The sequence below is a fragment of the Triturus cristatus genome, chromosome 4_2, assembly GCF_964204655.1.
Source record: "Triturus cristatus chromosome 4_2, aTriCri1.1, whole genome shotgun sequence".
NCBI lineage: Eukaryota > Metazoa > Chordata > Amphibia > Caudata > Salamandridae > Triturus > Triturus cristatus.
In genome coordinates, this window is record NC_140586.1 from 273,394,965 (window position 1) to 273,420,000 (window position 25,036).

General features: G+C 49.1%; 1 protein-coding gene across 3 annotated transcripts in view; it reads left to right on the top strand.

Annotated features, from left to right (window-relative positions):
• TLCD4 (TLC domain containing 4) overlaps positions 1-25,036 on the top strand; it is a 442,351-nt gene that overhangs the window by 220,215 nt on the left and 197,100 nt on the right. For all 3 annotated transcript variants that reach the window (XM_085601497.1, XM_085601496.1, XM_085601495.1), the window contains exon 6: positions 11,004-11,077. In XM_085601497.1, coding sequence (XP_085457623.1) covers positions 11,004-11,077 — 74 coding nt within the window. The remainder of the gene's footprint in view (positions 1-11,003; positions 11,078-25,036) is intronic.

Genomic DNA, 25,036 nt, shown 5'->3' on the forward strand with positions numbered 1-25,036 from the left:
AGACAGTCGGTATTGACTTGGCTGGCAGGGTCCCGCAGCATGGCATCCATTCGCCCCAGGCGGGCCTCCAAGCTCTCCCCGGTGCTTGACATGGTGGTTCCGCGGCGACTCTGTTTTCTGTCTCTTGGTTCAGTCCCTGAATGGATGCATCACCCAGAGGGGGTCAATCGTGTTCACCGTGGAGGGACATGACGGGGAAAGTGGTGCCCGTAACTCCTGGCCCCGTTGTCTAAGTGACTTTTTTGGCTCCCTACCTGTCTCGTTTAGGCCTGCCCATCCGGACTGGTACATGAGCACGCTTTCTGCTGACAAACTGCGGCGCGGGCCCACAGGGCCCGGGCCCCCGTCAAGCAGGCTCCCGAGTGGCTTATCTCGTGCTCACAAACAGCCCGCCGCAACGCCCCTTAACGAGTCACCTTTGTTGCGTTGCTCGTGCTTGTTTGAGGTAACCATCGGCTTCCCCGATCCAAGCATATTTTCGTTGCATTGTTTGCTGTAAGAAATCGCTATTTGGCCCGATGCAGTCTCTCCGTGTCATGGAGCCAGCGGTCCTTGCCAAGTGTCGCTCTGCACAGCTACCTCCTGCCTTTCCATTAGCACACATCCACTATGTTGTCTGTTGCACCGCAGGCCCGGGCCGCCGTCAAGCAGGATCCCGAGTAGCCTATCTCGTGCTCTCAAACAGCTCGCCGCTATAAATGAACACATGCTGCGCGCAATGAGGTCGTTATACGTGTTCGTGACATAGCGGATTTACGTGCACTAACCCATCCATTGCTCTCTGGTTCTCCCTGCATAACATTTGGCAGCAGAATGCACACCTTTCAGCGTGTTTACTGTGGTGAATCTCCGACTAAAAGTGGTATTTTTCATGTATGTTCGTGGTCTTTTAGAAAACGGAGTGATGCCTGTCGTCGTTCAGTCGCAACAACCAATCATCAGATAGTATCAGATATTTTGGAAAGCCTGGCTTACTTATGCTTTTGGGAGCATCCTTGGTGTTTTAATCCATGGTGACATTTGTACAATATGTAGAATTCGAAGTTTGTTTTTGTGATAATATCTACCTTTCAGATAACGCACATTACACCTCCTAGCTCCGCTGTGATATTAAAATGCCACCCATCATTTAATTTACCCGTGCACTGGTGCTCGTGTAAAGGTTCCAATACGTTCAGGATCGAGTTCCAGCAATAGGAAGCTGTATATACATAAAAAAAACAAGGCAGAGCAAAAGGCAAGCACACCACTGCCTTTCTCCGAGGCAGAGCAGAAATGCCTCGGAGAAACGCAGCGGCGTTTTCGGATTCGGGGGCGTGTTTTGCTGTTATCTCCTCTTGCCATTGGCTGGAGGAGATAATTAGACTTTCTGCAAAAAACACGCCCCCCGATCCGAAAAGGACTGGGCCGGATCGGAGTGACGGGACCTCTTCTCCAATGGCTGGCCAGCATTGAAGAGGCCAGCCAATGGAGAACAGGGGAGAAGAGGGGCGGGTTCAAGCCCCTCTTCTCCAAGTCATTAAATCTCCGACTTCTGGTTCTGCCTTCGGCAGACCGGCGGTCCTCGACCTAAAAAAGAGCAGGCACTCGTCTCGACACCATTCTGATAAGAGCTCGGCGCCTAAGCCGAAGTCACCTGTTCGGCGTCGGAAGGACTCTGTTTCTCCTTCTCCTGTGCCGGATTCGCCTGCTGGTCCTTCATCTCCAGTGGTCTCCTTGTCTCCGGCTTCACCGGTTCCAGCTCGGACTCCGACGCCGGTTCCATCTCCGGCGCCGGTTCCGTCTCCAGCTCCGTCTCCGGCCCCGGAAGATCTTCAAGCCCCGGGTGAGCCTGCGACGCCGTTGATTCCACTGTCGGCGCCGATTGGCCCGAGTCCGGTGAGGCCTGACCAGTACCCTGCCTTCCCTGGACCAGGTCAGGACCCCTCGCATTACTTAAATGCGATGTATGGGGTGTTTGCTCGTGCCATGTACACCTCTGGTGCACCTGCGGGTCCGATGGGTCCAATGGCATTTAACTTGGGGGTGCCGCAAGTATATCCACAGGCCCCTTTCATACCGTTCTTTCCAACGACGCCGTCTTGGAATCCTCCGGCTCCGAGGACGTTGACGCCGCTTCCATCCTCGCCGGCTCCGGCTCAACCTCGTTCGCCGCTGATGGCTCCGGCAGATCCACGCTCGACGCCGGCACCGGCGCCATCGGATTCGAATACGGCGCCGCCGCCGCCGATGATTCGGATTCGTTCCAGAAGGGAGTCTCAGAGGATTATTGAAGAGCAGAGGTACCTTCAGGAGGAAGCGGAAGAGCGGGAATTGGTGGAGTCGGATGAAGTGTTCGAAGAGCTTAAAGAAGCTAGTGGGTTGGATCTGTCTCCTGAGTGGGAGATTACTCCACCGTCAGATGAACCCTCTAAGGACGTTGCTCCCTACCATTCGGTTATCAGGAAGGCTGCGGAGCTGCTTGATCTCCAGTTACCAACTACGGAGTTTAAGTCGAACATTTTAACTGAGGTACTGCATTCTCCCACGGCGGTATCAGAGCCTTTGCTTCCCTTTAATGAGGCCATTGTGGAACCTGTGTTAGAGGTGTGGCGCAAGCCCTTTTCTGCTCCTGCGGTCTCCAAGACGATTGCTAGGAGATATAGAGCAGCCCCAGGGGACCCTGAATTTTTGACGTCACATCCTTCACTGGAGAGCCTGGTAATTCAGGCAGCTTGTTCGGGAAAGTCTAAGGGGGCTTTTCCTCAGGTTCCTGGGGACAGAGAGGCTAAAAGGCTAGACCAGTCTGCCAAAAAAGTATTTTCATCGGCCAGCATGGCCTTGAAATCAACAAACGCCACTTGTCTTTTGGGACGCTATGTGCACGCACTAATGGATTCGGCTAAGAAGCTGGCGCCAAAACTGCCAGAGGAGGATAGGACTGGGTTCAGTGACATCTTGGCTGATGCTCAGGCGGCGGCACGTCAGGTGATCCAAAGTGGGCTGGACACTGCAGATTCTGTTGCAAGGATCATGGGGTCTTCTGTCGCAACCAGAAGGAGTGCCTGGTTAAGATCTTCTGAGTTCTCACAGGATGTGCAATCGACTCTATTGGACCTGCCATTTGATGGATCTGGCCTGTTTAGCAAGAAGGCAGATGCTGCTCTGGAGCGATTCAAGGACAGCAAGGCGACAGCTAAATCTCTGGGCCTGCAGTCTCAGTCGAGGGGGTCTTTTAAGAGATATAGAGGGTTCGGAAGGACATCTTTTCGAACCTATAGGCAGACCCAGCAGCAGCAGCAGCAGCAGCAGCAAGGTTCCTCGTCTAGAGGTTACAGAGGAAGAATCAGGGGTCGCTCACGTGGCCGTCAGCTCTCCTCCTCCTCTTCCTCCTCCTCAGCCCCTCCCACCACCGAAAAGCAGCCCTAGATCCGCCATTCCGGATCATGCTGGTCCTGTGGGGGGCCGGCTTACCCATTTTCTGCAAGACTGGGAGTCTGTAACTACAGATCTCTGGGTTCTGGATCTTGTAGAAAATGGGTACGCCCTTCCCTTTCGGGAGTTCTCTCCGAATTACCCTCCTTCTCAAGGTGCTTGCTCGGAGGACCACCGTCTTCTCCTACAGGAGGAAGTCTTGAAGCTGTTTCAAAAAGGTGCGATAGAGGTGGTTCCAGAGCAGGAGAGGGGTCGGGGATGCTACTCCCGGTATTTCCTGATTTTCAAAAAGGACGGCAAATTGCGTCCGATACTGGACCTCAGAATCTTGAACTTTTACCTGAAACAGGAGAAGTTGAAGATGCTCACCCTTGCGCAGGTTCTTCAAGCGCTGAATCAGGAGGACTGGATGGTGTCGCTCGACTTGCAGGATGCGTATTTTCACATCCCCATCCTGAAGTCGCACAGGAAGTATCTCCGGTTTACGGTAGGGTCGCAACATTATCAGTTTGCGGTCCTTCCGTTTGGTCTTACTTCGGCACCTCGAGTCTTCACGAAGGTGATGGCGGTGGTGACAGCCCATCTCAGAAGGTCGGGGGTCTCGGTTTTCCCTTATTTGGACGACTGGCTGATCAAGGCGGAGTCGCCGGAGAAGGTGCTGCGTCATCTGCAGGATACAACTCCGCTGTTGTACAAATTGGGTTTTTCGATAAACGTGCCCAAGTCTCACCTGGTGCCCTCTCAGCGCAACCTGTTCATAGGTGTGGTACTGGACACTACTGTTTGGCGAGCATTCCCTTCTCCTCAAAGGATTCTCGACATACAGGAAATGATTCCTTTATTTTACAATGGAGCGGTCGTTCCAGTTCTGAAGGTCCTTCGCCTGCTCGGTCTGTTCGCCTCCTGCATCCTGTTGGTCAACCATGCACGCTGGCACATGAGGGCGCTCCAGTGGTACCTCCGCAAACAGTGGTATCAGCACAAAGGAGATCTCAGGGAGTTTGTGAGGATCTCCAGAGAAGCTGCAGCGGATCTATCTTGGTGGAGCGTGGAGGGCAATCTGTCCCAAGGAAAGCCCTTCCATCTACCTCCATCGGTGGCCACGGTGATAACGGATGCATCCACTTTTGGGTGGGGTGCTCATCTGGGGGATCTGGAGATCAAGGGTCTTTGGTCTCCAGAGGAAAGGTTGCTTCACATCAACCTTCTGGAGTTACGGGCGATACGTTTGGCGCTCAGGGCCTTCCTCCCTTCCCTTCGCGGTCAGTCTGTTCAAGTCCTGACAGACAACACTACCGCGATGTGGTATATAAACAAACAGGGAGGAGTGGGGTCTCTTTGTCTCTGCAGAGAGGCCCTGCGTCTATGGTCCTGGGCTCAGGGCCATCAGATTTGTCTGATGGCAAATCATCTGGCCGGGGTTCTGAATGTATGTGCGGACAGTCTCAGTCGGCAGTTCTCCAACGACCACGAGTGGAGGCTCCATCCGGAGGTGGTTCGTCACGTCTTTCGGACGTGGGGGACGCCTCGGGTGGACCTGTTCGCCACTCACGAGAATGCTCACTGCCCGTCATTCTGCAGTCTCCAGAATCCGATGCAGGGAGCGTTGGGGGACGCGTTTCAGTTGAGTTGGGGCTCACGACTCCTTTACGCTTTTCCTCCTATACCCTTGATTTTTCGGGTTCTGAGGAAGATTCGCCAAGACCGGGCCCAAGTCATATTGATCGCCCCGGATTGGCCAAGAAGGGTGTGGTACACTGATCTTCGCCACCTCTCCTCGTGCCCTCCGCTCCGTCTCCCTCTGAGGGCAGATCTCCTCTTGCAATCGGAGGGGCAGGTTCTACACCCCCACCTCCAGAGCTTACACCTTCATGCCTGGAGATTGAACGGGGCAACCTGAATTATTTCTCTCTCCCGCCAGATGTGGTGGATGTTATTTTATCGGCCAGGCGACACTCCACCAAATCTATATATTCATATAGGTGGTCTAAATTTGTGCTTTGGTGTGGAGAGAGGTCCATTGATCCCTTGAAGGCTCGTCTATCTAACATTTTACAGTTTGTCCTTTCTCTAGCACAGCAAGGCTTTGCTGTGGCTACTGTGAAAGGATACTTATCGGCTTTGTCGGCTTTCCTTTGTTTGCCGGATCAGCCGTCATTATTCAAGTCTCCTATTGTTCTTCGTTTTATAAAGGGCCTTACAAACAAGTTTCCTCCAACTCCCTTTATTATGCCTCAATGGGACTTAAACCTTGTATTAACTTATCTTATGGGTTCTCCCTTCGAGCCCTTACACAAATGTCCCTTGAGGCTGTTGTCCTTTAAGACGGTATTCCTCATTGCAATCACCTCGGCAAGGAGGGTAAGTGAGCTTCAAGCTCTAAGTTCAAAACCCCCATCCTTGACTGTTCATGCTGAACGAATGGTACGCAGGACCAGGGCTGAGTTTTTGCCTAAGGTGGTAACTCCCTTCCATCTGGGGCAGTCCATTACCCTTCCTTCCTTCTATCCTCCCCCTCACCCTTCCAAGGAGGAGGAGCGGCTTCACCGCTTGGACCCTAAGAGGGCGGTGAGCTTCTACCTGGACAGGACAAAGGACTTCAGGGTTGATGACCAGCTCTTCGTGGGCTTTGCTGGCTGCAGGAAAGGTCGAGCGGTGCACAAGCGCACCCTTTCCAGGTGGATTGTCTTGTGCATCAAGATTTGCTACTCCCTGGCTGGTAAGGAACCTCCGGAGGGTTTGAGAGCTCATTCCACTAGAGCAAAGTCTTCCACGTCTGCTTTGTCTAGCGGGGTTCCTGTGGAGGACATTTGTAGGGCGGCAACTTGGGCCTCCCTCCACACCTTCGCAAAACATTATTGCTTAGACACCGAGGTGAGGAGGGACGGACACTTTGCTCGTTCCGTCCTTCAGGACTTTCTGGTGTAGAAGGGTGGACACCCTCCTCCGGGAGTGGGGACTGCTGTGGAATCTATTCACAAGGTGAGGAATCCACTGGCAGATGTATCCATCAGAAGAACAAGTTACTTACCTTCGGTAATGCTTTTTCTGGTGGATACAGTATCTGCCTGTGGATTCCTCACTGACCCACCCTCCTCCCCGTTGTCCATCCTTCTATACCTAAGGTTCTGTTAATAATGTTTTAGTCTACTATTCTGATGATGGTATTTCAAAATGTGTATGTTACTGTTAAAGGCATTGTGTTTTTCTTTGGCCTTTCTATTCATTCTCCACACTATGTGTGTTGATCTGCATATTGTGTACTGTGTATATATTGCTGTCAGTCCGTCCGTGTGCCCCGAAGGCACGGAAAAAAGGGGCGGAACTGACGTCATCACGCCGACGAGGTCTTCTTATGGAGCCGGTGACGTCAGCGGAGTCGCGAGCGGTGCCGTTCCTCTGTGACGTCCTCTTCGACCTCATCGGCGTGGACTGCTACAAAAGTTTCCGAATGTTGCTGGCGCAGGGATATTCACAAAGTGAGGAATCCACAGGCATATACTGTATCCACCAGAAAAAGCATTACCGAAGGTAAGTAACTTGTTCTTTAGAAGACCTTTTGGCTTGTTTTTAATTGTGTTCTATTTAATATTATTATTGTTGTTGTTGTTGTTATTGTTATTGTATGTTGGGTGAAATTATACTATAAATGTTATAAAGGTGGAGGGTGCTTCTCAATGAAGGTGTGCATATATCATAGTTACCACTGTCAGATCAGCAAACATCCACAGAGATTATGTTTGTACCTTGAAAAGATGGTAGTTGCCATCATGTCCTTATGCAGACCAGTTTCTGTCAGGACTCACCCTGCACCCATACAAATTATGTGGAGAAATGGAACACCCTACACATTTTTCATTTTTTTTAATGGGCTGTTAATCGGTTAAACGGTGCCACACAATAATCCATCCAGTGGAAACCTTAAAGTAAGTTTAGCTTCTGAGTACTATTGTGAATGATCACTTACGTGATATAGGACACCTCATTCTCTAGCAGATTTGGGCGAGGGGACTTTTGAACTATTACCGGAAAGTAAGGCTCTGGTACCAAGGGGCACGTATTATGGGGTGCGAAGAAGAGTACCCTGAGTACAGGAGATAGTCCCTCATTACAAGTTGGTAGGTAATCACAGTTTGGCGGGTTACTAGAGTTACAGGTCAAATCAGAATCACAAAACTTGCAGGACTACCACATTCCTGACTGTTTCCCTCCACACACATTTAATATGTGCAGGGAAAAAGGGTCTAGAACGAGGGAAACACAGTCCGGAATTGGACCACAAACACCAGTACCTGCAGTTATTTTTTGTATTTTCTGGTTTGGGCTTATTGATGAGATTTTACTGCTTCACACACAACAAGTCCCTTAAAAGAGGCTAATGTGAATCTGGAGGGAAAAGGAAGTTAGTAAGGAAGTTAGTAAGGAAGGTGTGAATAAAGGAGGCTAATTACGGTAATTCCTTTAGGAAGTAACTCCAGATGTGGAGAAGTACAACTATGTTTGGTCTAGGTTTGCTTGTTTGTAAATTAATAGAATTGCAGTGGATTGCGCTCACAACTGTATGACATGTACATTTCCAAATATAAACTTTACTTCCACACACTACTCTTAATCAGTTCCTGGAACAGGTTTACAGTATGTATGTAAAAACTAAAACTTTATTCTGTAAAACCTAGTTTTCTCCATGTGAAAAATATTTTTCCTTAAGCACCAACTCCTTCCCTATCTCCCCTGTACAATTTTGAGATATTACATTGTCTTCCCTACACTGGAAGTCCAGCTTTACATTCATTTGGAGGAGTATTTTTCTATGTGCTTTAGGGTGGGAAACATCAGAGAAAACCTTTGTGAGTTTGGGAGTGTTCACAAGACTTTTCTCAGCTGGAGCATCCCCCACCAACCCTTTCATTTCATTTCTTTCTCTGTTACTGATACATTATCCTGCAGTATCAACAAGATTTTACATTCACACACCTATCACTTGACATAAGTATATCTTTCATAAAGTAAAACATTTAAGGTTCTGAGTCACAAATATTTTGAGCAATTATTTGAAAAACTCATTACACTCACTATCGTGTATTTTACTCCTGACGATGATGTCCCTGTTTTCAGAAAAATAGAAGTGCAAATTGTGTGTAAGTGTGTGGTGCATAACCAGAGTCCTGTTATTTTATATTCTACATAATTTAGACGGGAAACGACCTATACATCGCGGTCGTTACAACCACCGCGTTGTTACATCGTGATGCCATTACTGCGCAAGTCATTACATCGACTTGCAGTAGATGGCGCTCTAACATAAGGAATAGTATAATTTACTATTCCAACACCTTCCATACTGTTGCGTAGGCTGGAGTTGATATAGTAAATTATACATTTCTAATGTTACAGCGCCGTCAAGTGCAAGTCGATGTAATGACTTGCGTATTAATGGCATCGTGTTGTGACAATGCAGTCGTTGTAATGACCGCGTTGTTACCTACTGCGTAGTAAAAGCACGTGTTGTAACGTGCTATATACAATTTAGACTTACTACACGAGACAACATATGTAAAATATGAATAAAATAGTAAATTGCACATATGTACAACTGTCCAGTTAAGTGTCTTCTCTATAACTACTGTCTGCCATCAAATATTCTTCACATTGTTTTGCAGTAAAGAAATCTATATGCTTTATGTGTAAAGAATAAGTGAGTCAGCCACTGTATAACTATAGAGAGGCACATCTGTAACTGTAACACATTTCACTAGTTTGCAGCAAATATCTATATCTGTCAACATACAAGGTAATGGGACTTCGGCTGATAATTCAAATGTGAGTTTAAGTAAATTATTCAGATTTCCCTGCAACTCTTTAAGTTCAGGAATTTGCTAATTTGCAGAGCACTTTGAAAACATACCCTACAATATAATGTTGTAAGACACCATGTACTTAAATCTTGTTTTCTTAAATCATTTGTATACACGTATGTTCTAAACTTTTATGGACTGATTTTCAAAACATATCTCCTTAAAGCGAAACGAAGTCAATGAAATGATTCAGTTGAACCATTATAACTCCTGTCTTGTCTCTTGTTGATGCTGTTGGTTTATGCTGGGCACTTATAATTTCCCAGTTAGAATGTGGACTTACCAGTATGTAGAAGTACTAGCAAATTGAACTGGCCTTGTGGTATGTTGTGTTAAATGCTTATTTCGTAGACCTTAATGCACCAGAAGAGATGTAAGTATGATTGAGAGTTATTCTCTTGCAGATGCACTCACCAGGTAAGACTTTTTATTAATTTTGCTATTTTCTCCTGTTGAAACTGCACTGATTTTTATATTAGTGATTGTAATATTGCTTCTTGTGATATGGTATTGTTGGGACATTGTTTCTCTGTTGACGTTTTTCATAACTTTAATTCATGAATCTTGATTACTTCTTCTTGCTTTTCTTCACCTTTTTCACCCTTTTTCTTACTAAAGCTAATGGTAAATTAGTTCACAGTTTACCAAGAGAAGATTATGGAAGAGAACAGGGAACAACACCTCCTCCAGTCTGGGCTCTGATTTTGCAGACCTGCAATTTCCAATATCTGATTGAAAACTAACATAGCAAATTGCTTTCAGCATTCTCAGAGTATTTAAAACAATGACATTTAAAAAAACAGCATTAAGTTTTTGCATCCTTAAAAGTATAGCTCAAAACCTGCGTTGAGTAGGTTTGCAATACAATACAAATTAGAGCACTTTAATAAAGATAGCAGAAATGTGTATGTTTTCGAAAGGTTAACATTGTTACCACCCTCGAGCTTAGAGCATGCCATTTTTATAAATTTGCAAAAATTTTAGTATTGCTTTTGTGTAGCCTGCGTATATTTAATAGAATGGAATGTTCTACCACATCCTGAATATGTTCCCAGCTAGAATGTGGCCTAACCAGTATGTAGAAGTACAAGTAAATTAAACTGATATTGTGTTATGTTGTGTAAAATGCTTACACAACATAACATACATTTGATTTATATGCATCATCGTGCGTTGTTCACTTTCCACTTACAATGCTCAAAAGTATTATCTTGAGCGAAAATAGCCATATGTTAATCATGCCTTCGCTTGTGGTTTTACTTAGAGTTCTTCCCCTGGAAGCTTCATGAAGATCTTTCAAAGCTTTGAAAGATTTACAAAGTTCATAAAGCTTGCAAAATAACCTTGTGGAAGAAATCTCAGCAAAAAGCCACCTTTATTGGAAGGTGTCTCAATAGAAAATTGGTTTTCTAGAAGATCATATGCAATGTCTGATTTGTTTCTGCAGACCTTTCAGCCTGAAGAAATGGTTTCCCATAATCTGCAGCCAAAGCAAAGCGCAACATTTGTATAAACATTGCATCTGAAATTACCATTTCACCCATTCGTACAGCCCAACAACTTTATGTTGTTTGCTTTTATAACAAGAGTAAGAAAGAGCTGGAAGTTTGCGGGCCCCTATGTCAATAAAGTTTAGTGTGCCTGAAGTGGACATAGTGATGTATCTGTAGCTGGAAAGCTAATGACCAATCTTAACTCATCCAAATCATGTCTTGTTGTGCAATTTCTTTTCAGGGAGAAGGGATGTTGCCATATTTTGGGAATTTCCGCCTCCTGGCAGAGTTCTCCACACCTTTTGTAAACCAACGGTAGGTGGATACCTAAGGAAGTTTAAGATATTCCTGAATGTATTTTTGTTTAATGTATTTAAATACATCTGATTATTGAAGCATTTTTATAAACCGATGTTCATCTACTGGTACAAAGAGCATATTTTTTCACATTCAGTGGGTGATGACTTATCCTACTCATTTTGGCTGTACTATCGCATTGGCCTCCTATATTGGAAGGAGAATTAGAGCGGTTTGTAGTAGAGTGTAATCACACAGAACTAGTGTGAGCTCCAGGTGAATGAGGGGTCTTATCTCATTGGACCACTGCGCTGCCTAGTGGAGAGGTCAGTCCCTCCCTCCCATGCTATTCTGCATGACATCACCCTGGGAGGGGTCTCGGGGAGAGGCCAGTAGCTCCCCACACCCTACTATGCACACCCGTCACCTAAGGGAGATGTCTCAGCAGAGACGCCAGTTCCTCCCATCACCCTACTACAGCCATCCGTTTCCCTTGGGAGAGGTCTCAATGGGGAGGTCAGTCTATTTCCACACCCTACTGGGTACACTTGCCACCTAGGGGAGAGGTGTCATGGAGATGTTAGTCCCTCTGCAGACCCTACTATGCATGCACATTATCCTGGGGAGGGGTGTCAGCAGAGAGGGCAGTCTTCTCTCATACACTACTATGCACAACCATCAGTGTGGGCTGGGGTATAAGTGGAGAGGACAGTCTCTCCCCACACCCTACTAATCATGCCAGCTGACAGGTCTCAGTGAAGAGGCCAGTAACACCCTACTATGCTTGACTGCCACCCTAGGGAGGGGGATCTCAGCAGAGACGTCAGTCTGTTCTCACACCATACTATGCAGACTTGTACCTAGGCGAAAGGTGTCCCTGGAGAGTTGAGACCCTTGCCACACCCTACTACACATGCCCGTTATCCTTGGGAAGGATGTCAGTGGAAAGGGCAGGTTCGAGGCATATGAGCTGCAGATTACACACTTTTGCATAGATCGCCATCTGGTGTTGTGCCCGGATGTTTGCAGTTTGTTTTTCCTCTTGGAAAGTCTTTGGAAGTCACGAGGTCGGTGACTCCTCCTTTGGATCGTATTGTGCATGGGCTTCGGCTCCATCCTCAGATTGTTTTTTCCCGCCATTGGGCTCGGATGTAATCTTCGCGCTCCGGTTCCGAACATTTTCCAGTTCGACGATCGAAGCGGAATCCTCACCTCAAATCGCGGTATTGTTTCGATCGCGATCTCCTCAATCAACGCACCTTCTCATCGACAAATTTTCGGTTCCAGTCGTCGACGGCGGCCTTCGGGCCCACCCAAGCTCCGGTCCTGGCTGATGGAAAGAACTCCATTCAAGAAGTGCCCTCGATGTGTGTCCAAATTCCCCTACACCGATCTTCATGAGGTATTCAACCTCTGCCTCTCCACCGAACACGAGGCTCGAGACTGTCCAGCCTGTAAGTCTTTCCGATCGAAAAAGACTATTCGAGACCGAAGAGCCAGAAGGAACATGGCACACTCCTCGATCTCCATTCCAGTCGAAATCTTCGGAGACAACATCGGAGATCCGGGGCAGCAGCGCACCGAAGACTACCTCGTCACTGCTTCCGAGGCCGATGAATCCGATGTGGAAGACATCACTCCGACGCAGAGGGTCGTGAGTACTATACCACCCCCCCCACACCCGCGCCAACACCCAAAAAGGCTTTGGTCACGCCTTCGCCTACGGGCCTAAGCAAGACCAGAGATACTGCTTCACACACCCCACCTTCGGGCCCGGTGAAGAAGCCAAGTAAGCCTTCCGGCGGCTCGGGCTCGAGCCAGCCTACGAGCGGTGCCGAGAAACACACTTCGGCACCGAAAAAGAAACCAACCTCTACCTCCACACCGAGCTCCGCACCGAACCCTTCGGGGTCGAAACCTAGCTCTTCCGTACCGACGCCATCTTCGGTACTGACCAAACCCCATAAGGCCCTCGGCACCGACACTTCCAAGCCGAAGTCCATCTCGACGCCGACCAAGAAATCGGAGGTTCCCAAATCCGGTGCTAAGCACACTAGCACGGAAAAGCCTAAAAAGACATCGGCCCCGACGTCTTCGACGCCGACGGGCCAAACACTTTCAAAGGAACTATTTACACCGGATCCCTTGCAAAAGACTCTCACCAAGGATCCAAAAACTGGACATTTGGCACTCTCTTCCAAAAAGAGACATTTGGACAAACCAGCTCCGCCTTCACCTCCAAAGAGGAAGGACTCTGCTACCTCTCCTTTCAGAATACCTTCCCCCACCTCCTCCACCCCCTCCACCCTCTCCACCTCACCCCCCTCCGCCCTCTCCACCCCCACCTCATCGCCCTCCGTCCCCGTCTCCAGATGATGATGAACAGGGGGACCCATATCACGATATTGGGGATGTGCCCCAAGACCCCACCCCTACAGGATCCCCAGACCCATGGGACGACTATAATAACCCAGATATCCCCGACGTCCCACAAGATGACCTTTACCCTTCCTGGCCATCTCCACCGGAAGACTCATTAGGGTTCCACCATCTACTTCAAAGGGCGGCACACTATCACGGGGTAGAGTTGGACACTGACTCAGTGGAGGAGGATTTCCTCCTCGACACATTTGATACCACACATAGGTCTACCTCCATACTACCTATGCTTAAGGGGGTGGTAAAGCATGCGCCAGAGGTTTTTAAAGACCCAGTTAGGGCCAGGGTCATTAACCCACGCATAGAAAAAAAAATACAAAGCTGCCCCCACAGATCCCGCCTATATCAAAGGGCCAGCTTCCCTAGATTCCCTAGTGGTTTCCACTGCACGAAAAATAACAAATTCCCAGGCGTCAGGCGAAGCACCACCACTTGACAAAGAGTCAAAGCTACTGGACGCATCAGGAAAGCGCACTGCGTCACAGGCAGCCAATATATGGCGTATCGCCAACACCCAAGCGCTATTGGCCAGATATGATGGGGCACATTATGATGAATTGGAAAACATAATGCACCACCTCCCTGAAAGATATAAAACTAGGGCCATTGAACTAATTCAAGAGGGTAAGACAATCACTAACACCTCTATATGCTGTGCCTTAGATGCAGTAGACACAGCCTCCAGGGCCATTAATACTAGCGTTCTCCTCCGTCGCCATGCTTGGCTAAGAATATCAGGATTTAAACCAGAGGTACAAGCCTCCATCCATTTGACCAGGAACACCTATTCGGCCCAAAGGTAGATGAGGCCCTCGAAAAAATGAAGAAGGACACGGATACGGCGAAGTCCATGGGAGCCCTACAGTCACACCATCCTAGGCGCTCTTTTCGCCGCTCTTCCTTTCGGAGTACATCTAGAGGCTACTCCTCAGATAACGCGTCCACTTCCTACAAATTCCCCACTCAGTCCACCTTCACAAGGGGTTATCAAAGAGGCGGCTATAGGGGCAACAATAATAAAGGCAGAGGCAAAACAAATACCGCCCGCTCTGCCACACTGCCTACCCAATGACTTCCCCCCACTCCCTCCAGACCATCCCACTCCGGTCGGGGGGCAGACTTCAAATTTTCCTTCATATCTGGGAGACCATCACCTCAGACTAATGGGTGACCCAAATATTCGGTCAGGATACTGCCTGGAATTAACATCTACCCCCCCAAACATTCCACCCAGGCAACGCCCAATGTCACAAGAACATTCCACATTACTAAAGCAGGAGGTATCTCCCTCCTGCAAAAACAGGCAATAGAACACGTTCCCGTCAATCAGCAAAATGTAGGGGTCTACTCCCTATATTTTCTAATACCAAAAATGGACGAGACTCTACGACCTATTCTAGATCTCCGGCCCCTAAACACACACATACACTCAGACCATTTTCACATGGTAACGCTTCAGCAGGTGCTTCTGCTCCTCTCCCAGAACGACTTTCTCACCACACTGGACTTGAAAGACGAATACTTCCACATTCCAGTACACCATGCTCACAGAAAGTACCTCAGATTTGTAGTGGACGGACAACTATACCAGTTCAAGGTGCTCCCATTCGGAGTCACAACAGCACCACAGGAATTCACCAAGTGCCTAGCGGTAGTGGCGGCACACCTCAGAAGACAACACATTCACGTCTTCCCATACTTGGACGACTGGCTGATAAAAGCCACTTCATACAACCAATGTGTACACCACACCGCCACTACAATCCAACTACTTCACCAACTAGGCTTCACGGTGAACCACCAAAAGTCCCAGCTAACACCATCCACATAAAACAATACCTCAGTGCCACCATAGACACCTCAAAAGCAATAGCCTACCCCAGTCCGGCCAGGATTGCAAGCATTCAGGCGCTGCGACAAAAATTTGTACTTCAACACTCCCTTTCAGCACGAGTGTTTATGCAACTGATAGGGATGATGGCCTCTTGCATTTTCATAGTGCCTCACGCAAGACTCCAGATGCGTCCACTCCAAGAGTGCTTAGCGCACCAATGGAACCAGGCCCAGGGGCACCTGACAGATCTGGTGTTGGTAGACGGTCGTACCCATAGCTCTCTGCAGTGGTGGAACACCACAAACCTTTCCAAAGGTCGACCGTTCCTGGACCCGGTTCCCCAGATAATACTAACAACGGACACATCGCTCTCCGGCTGGTGAGCTCACCTATTACACCTCACAGTGCAGGGCACATGGACGCCTCAACAAAAGTTACTCCATATCAACCATCTGGAGTTACTAGCAATCTTTCTAGCCCTAAAATCTTTTCAACCAAGGATTTCAGGCAAGACAGTACTCATTCGCACAGAAAACATGACGGCCATGTATTATATTCAAAAACAAGGCGGCACACACTCTCCACAGCTCTCTCAATTAGCACAGAGCATATGGAGATGGGCAATCCCACACAAAATCTTTCTCCTAGCCCAACATGTCCCAGGAGTCCAAAACACCATGGCAGATCTGCTCAGCAGACAGACGCAACAGATCCACGAGTGGGAACTTCACCCGCAGGTTCTTAACCCGTTCTTTCAATTCAATTCAATTCAATTTCAGCTTTATTTCGACTTATTTTGTTATAAAAGCAACATACATAGATATTAAAAGAACATATATAATACACAGTCCAAATTCCAGGCAATAAAGATGGAGATCAATCACATTAAATTCTATCACAGCTATGCTAAAAACATATAAATTAATTAAAAGCCAGATAATGTTTAAAAGATTATTATAATACATTTTGAAAGGGGAAAGGAATAAAATTCATAGTGTCTGACCAAGCAAGAAGGTTATCTAACCAGCCTTTAAATATTATAGCTTACATCCTTTCTGATTCCTTATGAGATATACATTAAACAGGAATCTACTTAAGCTGAAAACTATTATTTGTGAAGTATTTGCTTTGAGTGTACGTTCTGCCTCTTTGAAAAACCTAAACCCCATGTTTATACACAGGGGTTTAATCCATCGAACTCTTGGCTTTTTGTAAACAGGGCAGAAAAACAGTACATGGGCATCATTTTCTTTTGCTTTTTGTGAGCAAAGGGTACACAATCCACTATCATCTTCATTGCCCCTCCAACTACTAGTATTTGCAGCAATCTGTAAGACCCCATTGTAAATACAGTGTTTTAGCTAATGGTGGTCTTATCTCGTCCATGAATTGTTCGAATACGGGAGTATCCTTAACGGACAAGAATTTCTGTGTCAATATACCTAGTGTGGAGCTAGTGGATACTTCATTCTTTACGTATGCCCAGAAAGCAGATTTCAGAAGTTTTTTTGAGATTGGTAACATGTTCTGGGGATATTCCCAAAAATGGGAAAACCCAAGCTTTTTAAACCACTGGGAAATATGTTTTAGCCAGGGAATACATTTATATTCATCAATCCTAATTATTTCTAACAGTCCATTCTTATAGTCGCTCAACTCAGGGGTTGTCTATAATCTAATCCAATAGAGTAATGGCCTTAATGTGGCTTGGTGATCAGTTCTTTTAAGATTGATATCCAGAAAAACTGGAATTATCGGTGTTCTTACTGGTATTTTAAGTAGCCTGCGTATGAAGATATTCTCTTCCTTCCTAAAAGTGTTGTTGCAGGAGTAACCCCAGACCTCAGCGCCGTAGAGTGCTGCCGATTGGGCCTTAGCTTTGAATAATTCTAGTGCCGGCGTAATTGATTTAGATTGGCTACTGCCGTGCACCTTTAGAATAGGCATTAGATTTTGTTTTAAAATTAGATTACTTTTTTCCAATTGTCCTTTCCAATGGGGCATACTATCCAGCATAATACCCAGGTAATTAAAACTCTCGACGTATTCCAATTTCTGGTTTTTTAGGGCCAGATTCTTTCTAAAGGATTTCTGAGGGTTTATGGACATATATTTTGTTTTGGATGAGTTAATTTCTAGCCCCTTTTCCACACAGTAATTATTAAAAGTGTTTACTAGGTTTTGTAAGCCTTGCGGGGTTTGGGAGATGAGGATTGTGTCATCAGCAAAAAGTAATGCGGTGACCGCCTCATCTGCTAATTTCGGGGAGTCATGTTTACAGTCTTTTAGATAATTAGGTATATTATTGACATATAAAGAGAAGAGTGTGGGCGCCAGCACACACCCTTGGCGGACGCCCCGATCCACAGGGATATCTTTCGAAATTTCTCCTCCCTTGCCCCATCTAACTCTAGCATAATTTCCTGTGTGGAGTCTAATTATTTCCTTGAGTAGCTCACTGGGGACTGCCATATCATTAAGGGTGGACCATAGTAGCTTACGGGGTACAAGGTCAAATGCAGCCCTTAGATCGATGAATGCTACGTACAGGCTTCCCTTTCTTATATTAATATATTTCCAGCAAATACACATGAATCTAAACACTTGATCCACTGTGCTAGTTTTTAACCTAAATCCTGCTTGGTATTTAGTTAAAATCTGTTCCTCTTTTATCCACGTTAAAAGTCTATTTAAAATATGTCTGGCGAAAGTTTTTTGTAAAAGATCAATTAAACTTATCGGGCGGTAATTTGCTGGATCATAACGATCCCCTTTCTTAAAAATTGTAACGATTTCAGCCCCTTTCCATGATTCAAATGTGGGGGCATCCACAGATAGACCTCTTTGCCACCCACAAAAACAAAAAATGCCCAAACTTCGCCGCAAGATACCCACACCCATTGTCCAAAGGAAATGCGATATGGATGAACTGGTCAGGCAAATTTGCGTACGCTTTTCCACCTCTCCCACTAATTCCATTAGTGGTGCGAAAGCTACAACAGCATTCCCTCACACTGATCCTAGTAGCTCCAACATGGGCCAGACAACCGTGGTGCACCACGGTGCTGGAACTCTCGGTAGTACCACACCAAAAGCTACACCTCTCACCATGCCTCCTAACCCAGAACCATGGAGAGATAGGGCACCCGGACCCAGCTCAGCTCAACCTTGCGATCTGGCTCCCGAAATCCTAGAATTCGGATACCTAACCCTTCCCCCTGACTGTATGAACGTCATCAGAGAAGCTAGACGCCCTACCACTAGAGCCTGCTACGCTGCCAAGTGGAAAAGATTTGTTGTTTATTGCCATAACAACACACTCAATCCTGTAGACATGTCTATACAACACATCATATGCTACTTACTCCACCTACAAAGGTGTAATCTAGCCTATACCTCCATTCGGCTACACCTCGCAGCAATTGCAGCTTACCTACAAAACAGGCAGCACCTATCACTTTTCAGAGTACCTGCCATTAAAGCCTTCATGGAAGGCCTCAAAAGAATAATTCCCCCCAGAGTACCACCCTCACCTGTGCGGAACTTAAATATCGTTCTCACAAGGCTGATGGGGCCTCCCTTCGAACCATTGCATAAATGCGAACTGCAATTCCTCACATGGAAAACAGCTTTCCTCGTAGCCATCACTTCCCTTAGAAGGGTCAGTGAGATACAAGCACTTACCATACAAGAACCTTTTCTTCAAATGCACCAGAACAAGGTTGTTCTCCGTACCAACCCAAAATTCCTACCTAAAATCATTTCCCCTTTTCCAATCTGTAGAATAACCAGTATTTTTCTCGCAACCTCAGACTGTTGCAGAAAGGGCTCTACACACGCTAGATGTTAAACAAGCCTTACTTTACTATATCCAAAGAACACAACCTTTCAGAAAGACCAAACAACTGTTTGTCTCTTTCTCTCCACCACACAAGGGCAACCCCATCTCAAAATCAGGGATAGCTAGGTGGATTGTAAAATGCATCCAGATTTGCTACCACAAGGCAGCAAAACGGACGCTATCCGTTCCCCCTAAAGCCCATTCTACACGGAAGATAGGGGCTTCCATGGCTTTTCTAGGGAACATCCCATTAGATGATATCTGCAAAGCAGCTACCTGTTCAACACCGCACACTTTCACTAAACACAATTGTGTAGATGTGCAAATCAAGCAACAAGCTAGTGTGGGCCAGGCTGTACTAAAAACATTATTTCAAACCACTGCAACAGATACCGGTGGTCCCCGCTAAGGTTGGGAACTGCTATATAGTCTATGCAAAAGTGTGTAATCTGCAGCTCATATGCCTCAAACGGAATATGCTACTTACCAGTAGGCATCTGTTCTTGGCATGTAGAGCTGCAGATCTACACACGCCCACCCGCCTCCCCGGCTACCTGTATCTGTTCCAGTCTATCTTATTTAGATACAACACACATGGGTTTCTTCACTGTTGTTACTACGCTCCATCTTTCCCTGCTGGCGAAAAACAATCTGAGGATGGAGCCGAAGCCCATGCGCAATACGATCCAAAGGAGGAGTCACCGACCTCGTGACTTCCAAAGACTTTCCAAGAGGAAAAACAAACTGCAAATATCCGGGCCCAAAACCAGATGGCGATATATGCAAAAGTGTGTAGATCTGCAGCTCTACATGCCAAGAACAGATGCATACTGGTAAGTAGCATATTCCTTTCTCCCCACACCCTATTAAGCACACCCATCAGCCTGGAGTGGTGTCTCAGTGGAGAGGTCCGACCCTCTCTACACCATAGTATGCACAGCTGTCACCCTAGGGAGAGGTCTCAGTGGAGACATCCATCCCTCTCCACACCCTACTAGGCTCACCAATTACTCTATGGAGAGGGCTTAGCTGGGAGTGTATTCCCTCCCAACTCCCTACTGTGCATGTGTGCCATACTGGTAAGAGGTCTCTGCAGAGAGACCAGCCTCTTCCCACACTGTACTTTGTACTCTGCTTAGCCAGTTGCTAGAGATGAGATGTATGAGCTTGTGAGACTCTTGCTGGAGTTGCACAAATATATGTAGGTGGGTGCCGTTTAGGTACTCCCTCTCTCGCAGGAGTTATTTTTGACAAAAAAATAGGCAAAGAGAGCTGTAACATAAAATAGTCGGATATTGAGCATGTAGGGTAGCTCTAGAAAGGAGCCTTTTCTTGTTTTGTAGAACTGTTTTGTAATGTTTTTGTTTTTTTGGTTTTATGGGGAGAAATCTAAAATACAGAACTTCTTAAAACGTAGGAGCTCTCAAGTTGGAGGCAAATGATCCTGCACCAGTTTGTCTTATGCAACGCAGCTTAGTTTGGAGGCAAAAATAATAGTGCTGCACAGGCGGCAGTACAGCACTTTGGTTGCGTAGGCAGGATTACAGTCTGCCTCCCAAGCTTGTACTTGTGGAGGTACTCGATCGCCTGCTTGTGCAAAAGTTGTTCAACTAGAAGTCGATGCCACCGTTGGACTTTTTTGCATTTTGGCATTAGCTAACTGTGCTGGATGCATTGCCTTCATATGGCGCCACATACCTTTGGTGTCAAAGCTGTAATGTGTATCTGATAGAGACTATTAGCCGCAGATTCCTTAACGTAGAATTATCCCCAGGCGTGAGACCGGACCCGGAAAACTTTCTTTGCCCCAGCATCTCTGCGCGCCGGGGGACGGTACCATGCCCTGAACCATGCCCTGACGTAGTCTGAGGGTGTGACCTCAGCGAGGTTACATAAGCCAAGAATCGCCGCTTCCGATTCCGGCATCGCCCATCACCGAGGCCCCTAGGGCGTCGCTCGCCCGTCGGTAAGTCTTACAGCTTGTCTCCGAGGCCTGGTCCCTGCTCTGCGGAGGGTGCGGGGTGTCCGCGGGACATGCGGCCTCATTCGTCACCACCCAACCCGCCGTTTCCCGGCGCAAGGGCGACTAGGGCCCAAATGGAGGCCTATGCTGCGGCTCTGCAGGCTTCCTGGCCCTTCCTCCTCCTCTTCCTGGGACGTCCGCGGATCCCTTGCCACGTGCGGGGCCTTCCGCAGCGTCGCCGGCGGCTCCGGCCCCAGCGCCGACTGGTTCGGCTTCAGGTTCTCGAGGTGTGGTGTCATCGGGGTGCGGCCCTACGGGGTTCCCCTCTTCGGCCCACGGCGCCTCTGCCTTGCCGCAAACTCCCGAAGCGGTCCCTGTGGTGTCGCGGGAGGTCGCCAGGACGCGCGGCTCGCCCCGAGTCCTCCTAGGTCTTCTGGGCAGGCGGCGGCCTTGCCAGAAGCCGAGCTGACGCCACTCATGCGCCGCCGCCTAGCGACCATGGAGGCGCCGCGGGTGCTGGCTAGGGGCCGGGGCACGTCCCCGGGTTCCTCTTGTCTCTCGCAGGCGGCTGCTTCGTCGGAGGTTGAGTCGGTGCCTTTTCGGCGCCGTTCTTTCACCAGCCCAGTGCCGGCCCCGCCCCATTCTCCTAGGGTGCAAGTGGTGGATGAGGTCGTCTCGGCGTCCCCGCTGGCGCCAGTCGACCTCACGCCACTCATGCGCCGCCGCCTAGCGACCCTGGAGGCGCCGCGGGTGCTGGCTAGGGGCCGGGGCACGTCCCCGGGTTCCTCTTGTCTCTCCACGCAGGCGGCTGCTTCGTCGGAGGTTGAGTCGGTGCCTTTTCGGCGCCGTTCTTTCACCAGCCCAGTGCCGGCCCCGCCCCATTCTCCTAGGGTGCAAGTGGTGGATGAGGTCGTCTCGGCGTCCCCGCTGGCGCCAGTCGACCTCACGCCGGCGCCTGTGGCGGACGCCAAGGCTCCGTGCCGGTGTCGGGTCGTTGACTCGTCTCCAACTTTTTGTCTCTTCTTCCCCGGAGACGGGCCACCGCGTCATGACTTTTTCCCCAGCGTCTTCTAGCGAGGGCTTTTCGCCGTCCCCGAGCCACAACTTTTTCCAGAGGCACCTCAGGTCCCCCACTCGTCCGTCAATCTTCCACCATTCCGGGGCTGGCCATTTCTTCCTCCAGCTGGATTCAGGGATGGCAGGCTTAGTTTACAGCCGTCGTCCACGGAGGAATTGCTTTCCCCCCCCTCGACGCCCTACGGAGGCGTGTACGGCCTTTTCCTGGGCCATTTCCACGGCCGCTGGCATTTAGCACATGGGGGACCCTGCCACCCCATTCCCTACGGACCATTTGCTTGAGGTTCTCCATCAGGGCGCTGGTGGACGGGAGCTGCTTCTTCACTTCGAAGCTTCGCTCCATAATTCTCTTCTGGGGGTGTCCTGCACGGGGGATCCGGTCCCCCAGTCGCTCCTCCACCGCCACCGTCCTGCTCCGCACGACCCAGTCTGCCTTTCTTTCCACCCTTCTACCCAGGGCCCTCTTCTGCAGACTGCTTTTCCTTCCTTAGCTTTGGTGTTGTGTCCTCCGTCACTATAGGCCCGATGGTTAGATTCATGGGGGCGGAACCTCTTTGCTTCCTCTAGTGCTGCTTTGCGAGCGCTCAACACGCTTTGTGTGTTGGCCAGGGCTACTTCCAGCTTGTGGGATTCCGTGGAGTCCCTTCTGTCTTCTGCCTCTCTGGAAGGTGTCTCCACTGATCTGCGACGCCATGTGCTGGATGGCCGGGAGCTGGCCGCGTTTATTCTTCGTTCGGCCCTGGATGTTTCTGATGCTCTTGGCCGCACAATGGCAAGTTCAGTAGCTCTCCGTCGCCATCCTTGGCTGAGGGATAGCGTATTCCCTGAGAATGTGAGGGAGCATCTCGTTGACCTGCCCTTTGATGTGGTGCTTTTCTTTAACACCCATGCACATGCTGCCATTCAGCGGCTCCTTGCGGGGCTCCGTCCTCCTCCTCCTCCTCCTCCCCCTCCGTAAACTTGGCTTGCCGGTCCTCTGCTGCTTTATGGGCGGCGTTGTTTGATTGGACCATCTGTCTGTTCTGGTGGGTTGGCGTGCCTTCGGGTCCTTAAGTTGACCCCTTTGTGCTGTTGGCTGCTGGTACAGCCCCTTTGGATTTTGTGGTTCTTTGGTTGTGATCCACCCATATGTGTCCTCAGGTTGGGTCTTCTGTGTGTTTTTTTTGATTGGCTGATTGACAAGCCGTCTGTGGTTCTATCTGCAGGTCCGTTATGTTCTGTCCTCTGCTGCAGGATTTTTCCCTAAGAGGTGTTCCCTTGTTTTAGTGGGACGTATCATACCCTATGTGGGGTACTTGTAGCTATTGCATAGCTCTGTCCTGCGCTGGGGAGGTATGGTTGCCCCTTTTTCGGGTTCCCTACCTTTCTTGGCATCACTGTATACCGCTGGTGCGGTCTCTTGTATCTTGTCCGGGCGCAGCTTGCGCTGCTCCGGGTTCCGTCATTCTCGGTGTTCACTACATCGCTTGACAGTTTGTCATGCTGTCTATGGTGTCGTGTTGTGGCGTTTCCGCCTTCCTGTCCGGCGTTTCGGCCGTTCCTCTGTCTGGTGTTCCAGGGGAGCTGGGTTTCTCCTGGCTTTCCTGTGTTGTGGTTGACGGCTTGGTCCGTCCTTTATGTCTTCCCCTTTTTCTCTTATGGCTGGTTCCATTTCTCTTTGTGGGTTGGTGTGTGTCTATTGAACGATCCTTCTTCGGGGCTTGTTCTGCATTTTCCTGGCCTCTGCCCTCGGCCTGCGCCTGGCTTGTTCTGGGTGCGCTGCTCCATGGTGCTGTCCACTGCCGGCTGTGCACGCCTGCTTGTGCTGGCTCACCGCCGTGGCCCTTGTTGTGCCACCTTGTGCCTGTGCCTCTTGACCTTGCCAGGTAGGTCGCTCCCCCCGTCCACCTGCGTTCCTGCTGTCACAACCGAAATCGAGGCCCTCCGCTGCATCCCCTTTGGCCCCGTCCCCATTCGCTGCCCCCTCCAACCCGCCTCACACCTCCCAGCTGCTCCTCCCTCCCCCCTCCCCATCAATGGCGGCCGCTGCGTGGCCGCGCCAATGGCGCACCTAAGGCAAGCCCATCTGCACCTGTCCATGCCTGGACCGCGCCCAGCGCCAGAACCCCTGGCCTCCGCACCAGCCATGAAGACCGCCTCCGATACGACGCCAGCACCCTCAATGCTCTCAACTCAGGACGGACCCTCATCTGCTGCAGGGCTGCCCCGAAGCGCACCCACGGTCCCTTCGCCTGCCGGAACTGCAGCTTCTCCTGCATCGAAGACGCAGAGACACCCGCCACGACAGAACACAACCAGTTCTGATGCATCCTGATCAACACCCGCTCCGCACGCAAATACGCCGTCGAGCTCTGGGACCTACTCGACACCGCATCACCAGATGTCGCCTTCCTGACCGAGACCTAGATGAACGAAGCCTCCTCTCCAGACATCGCCATAGCCATTCCCGACGGATACAAGATCGCCCGCAGAGACCGCACCAACGGAGTCGGAGGAGGGATCACCATCGTCCACAAGACCATCAGGGTCTCAACAAACACCAACGACACTCTCAGCACCGACGAACACATGCACTTCCAGATCCACACGGACCCCAAGACCACCCTAAGAGGCACCCTCGTCTACAGACCACCCAGACCCCGACCACAGTTCTGCGACGCCATCACCGACTTCATCAGCACGCACGCACTGACCTCCACCGACTTCATCAGCATGCACGCACTGACCTCCACTGACTACATCTTCCTCGGAGACCTGAACTTCCATCTGGAGAACAACAACGACAGCAACTCCTCCACCCTGATAGACAACCTTGCCAACCTC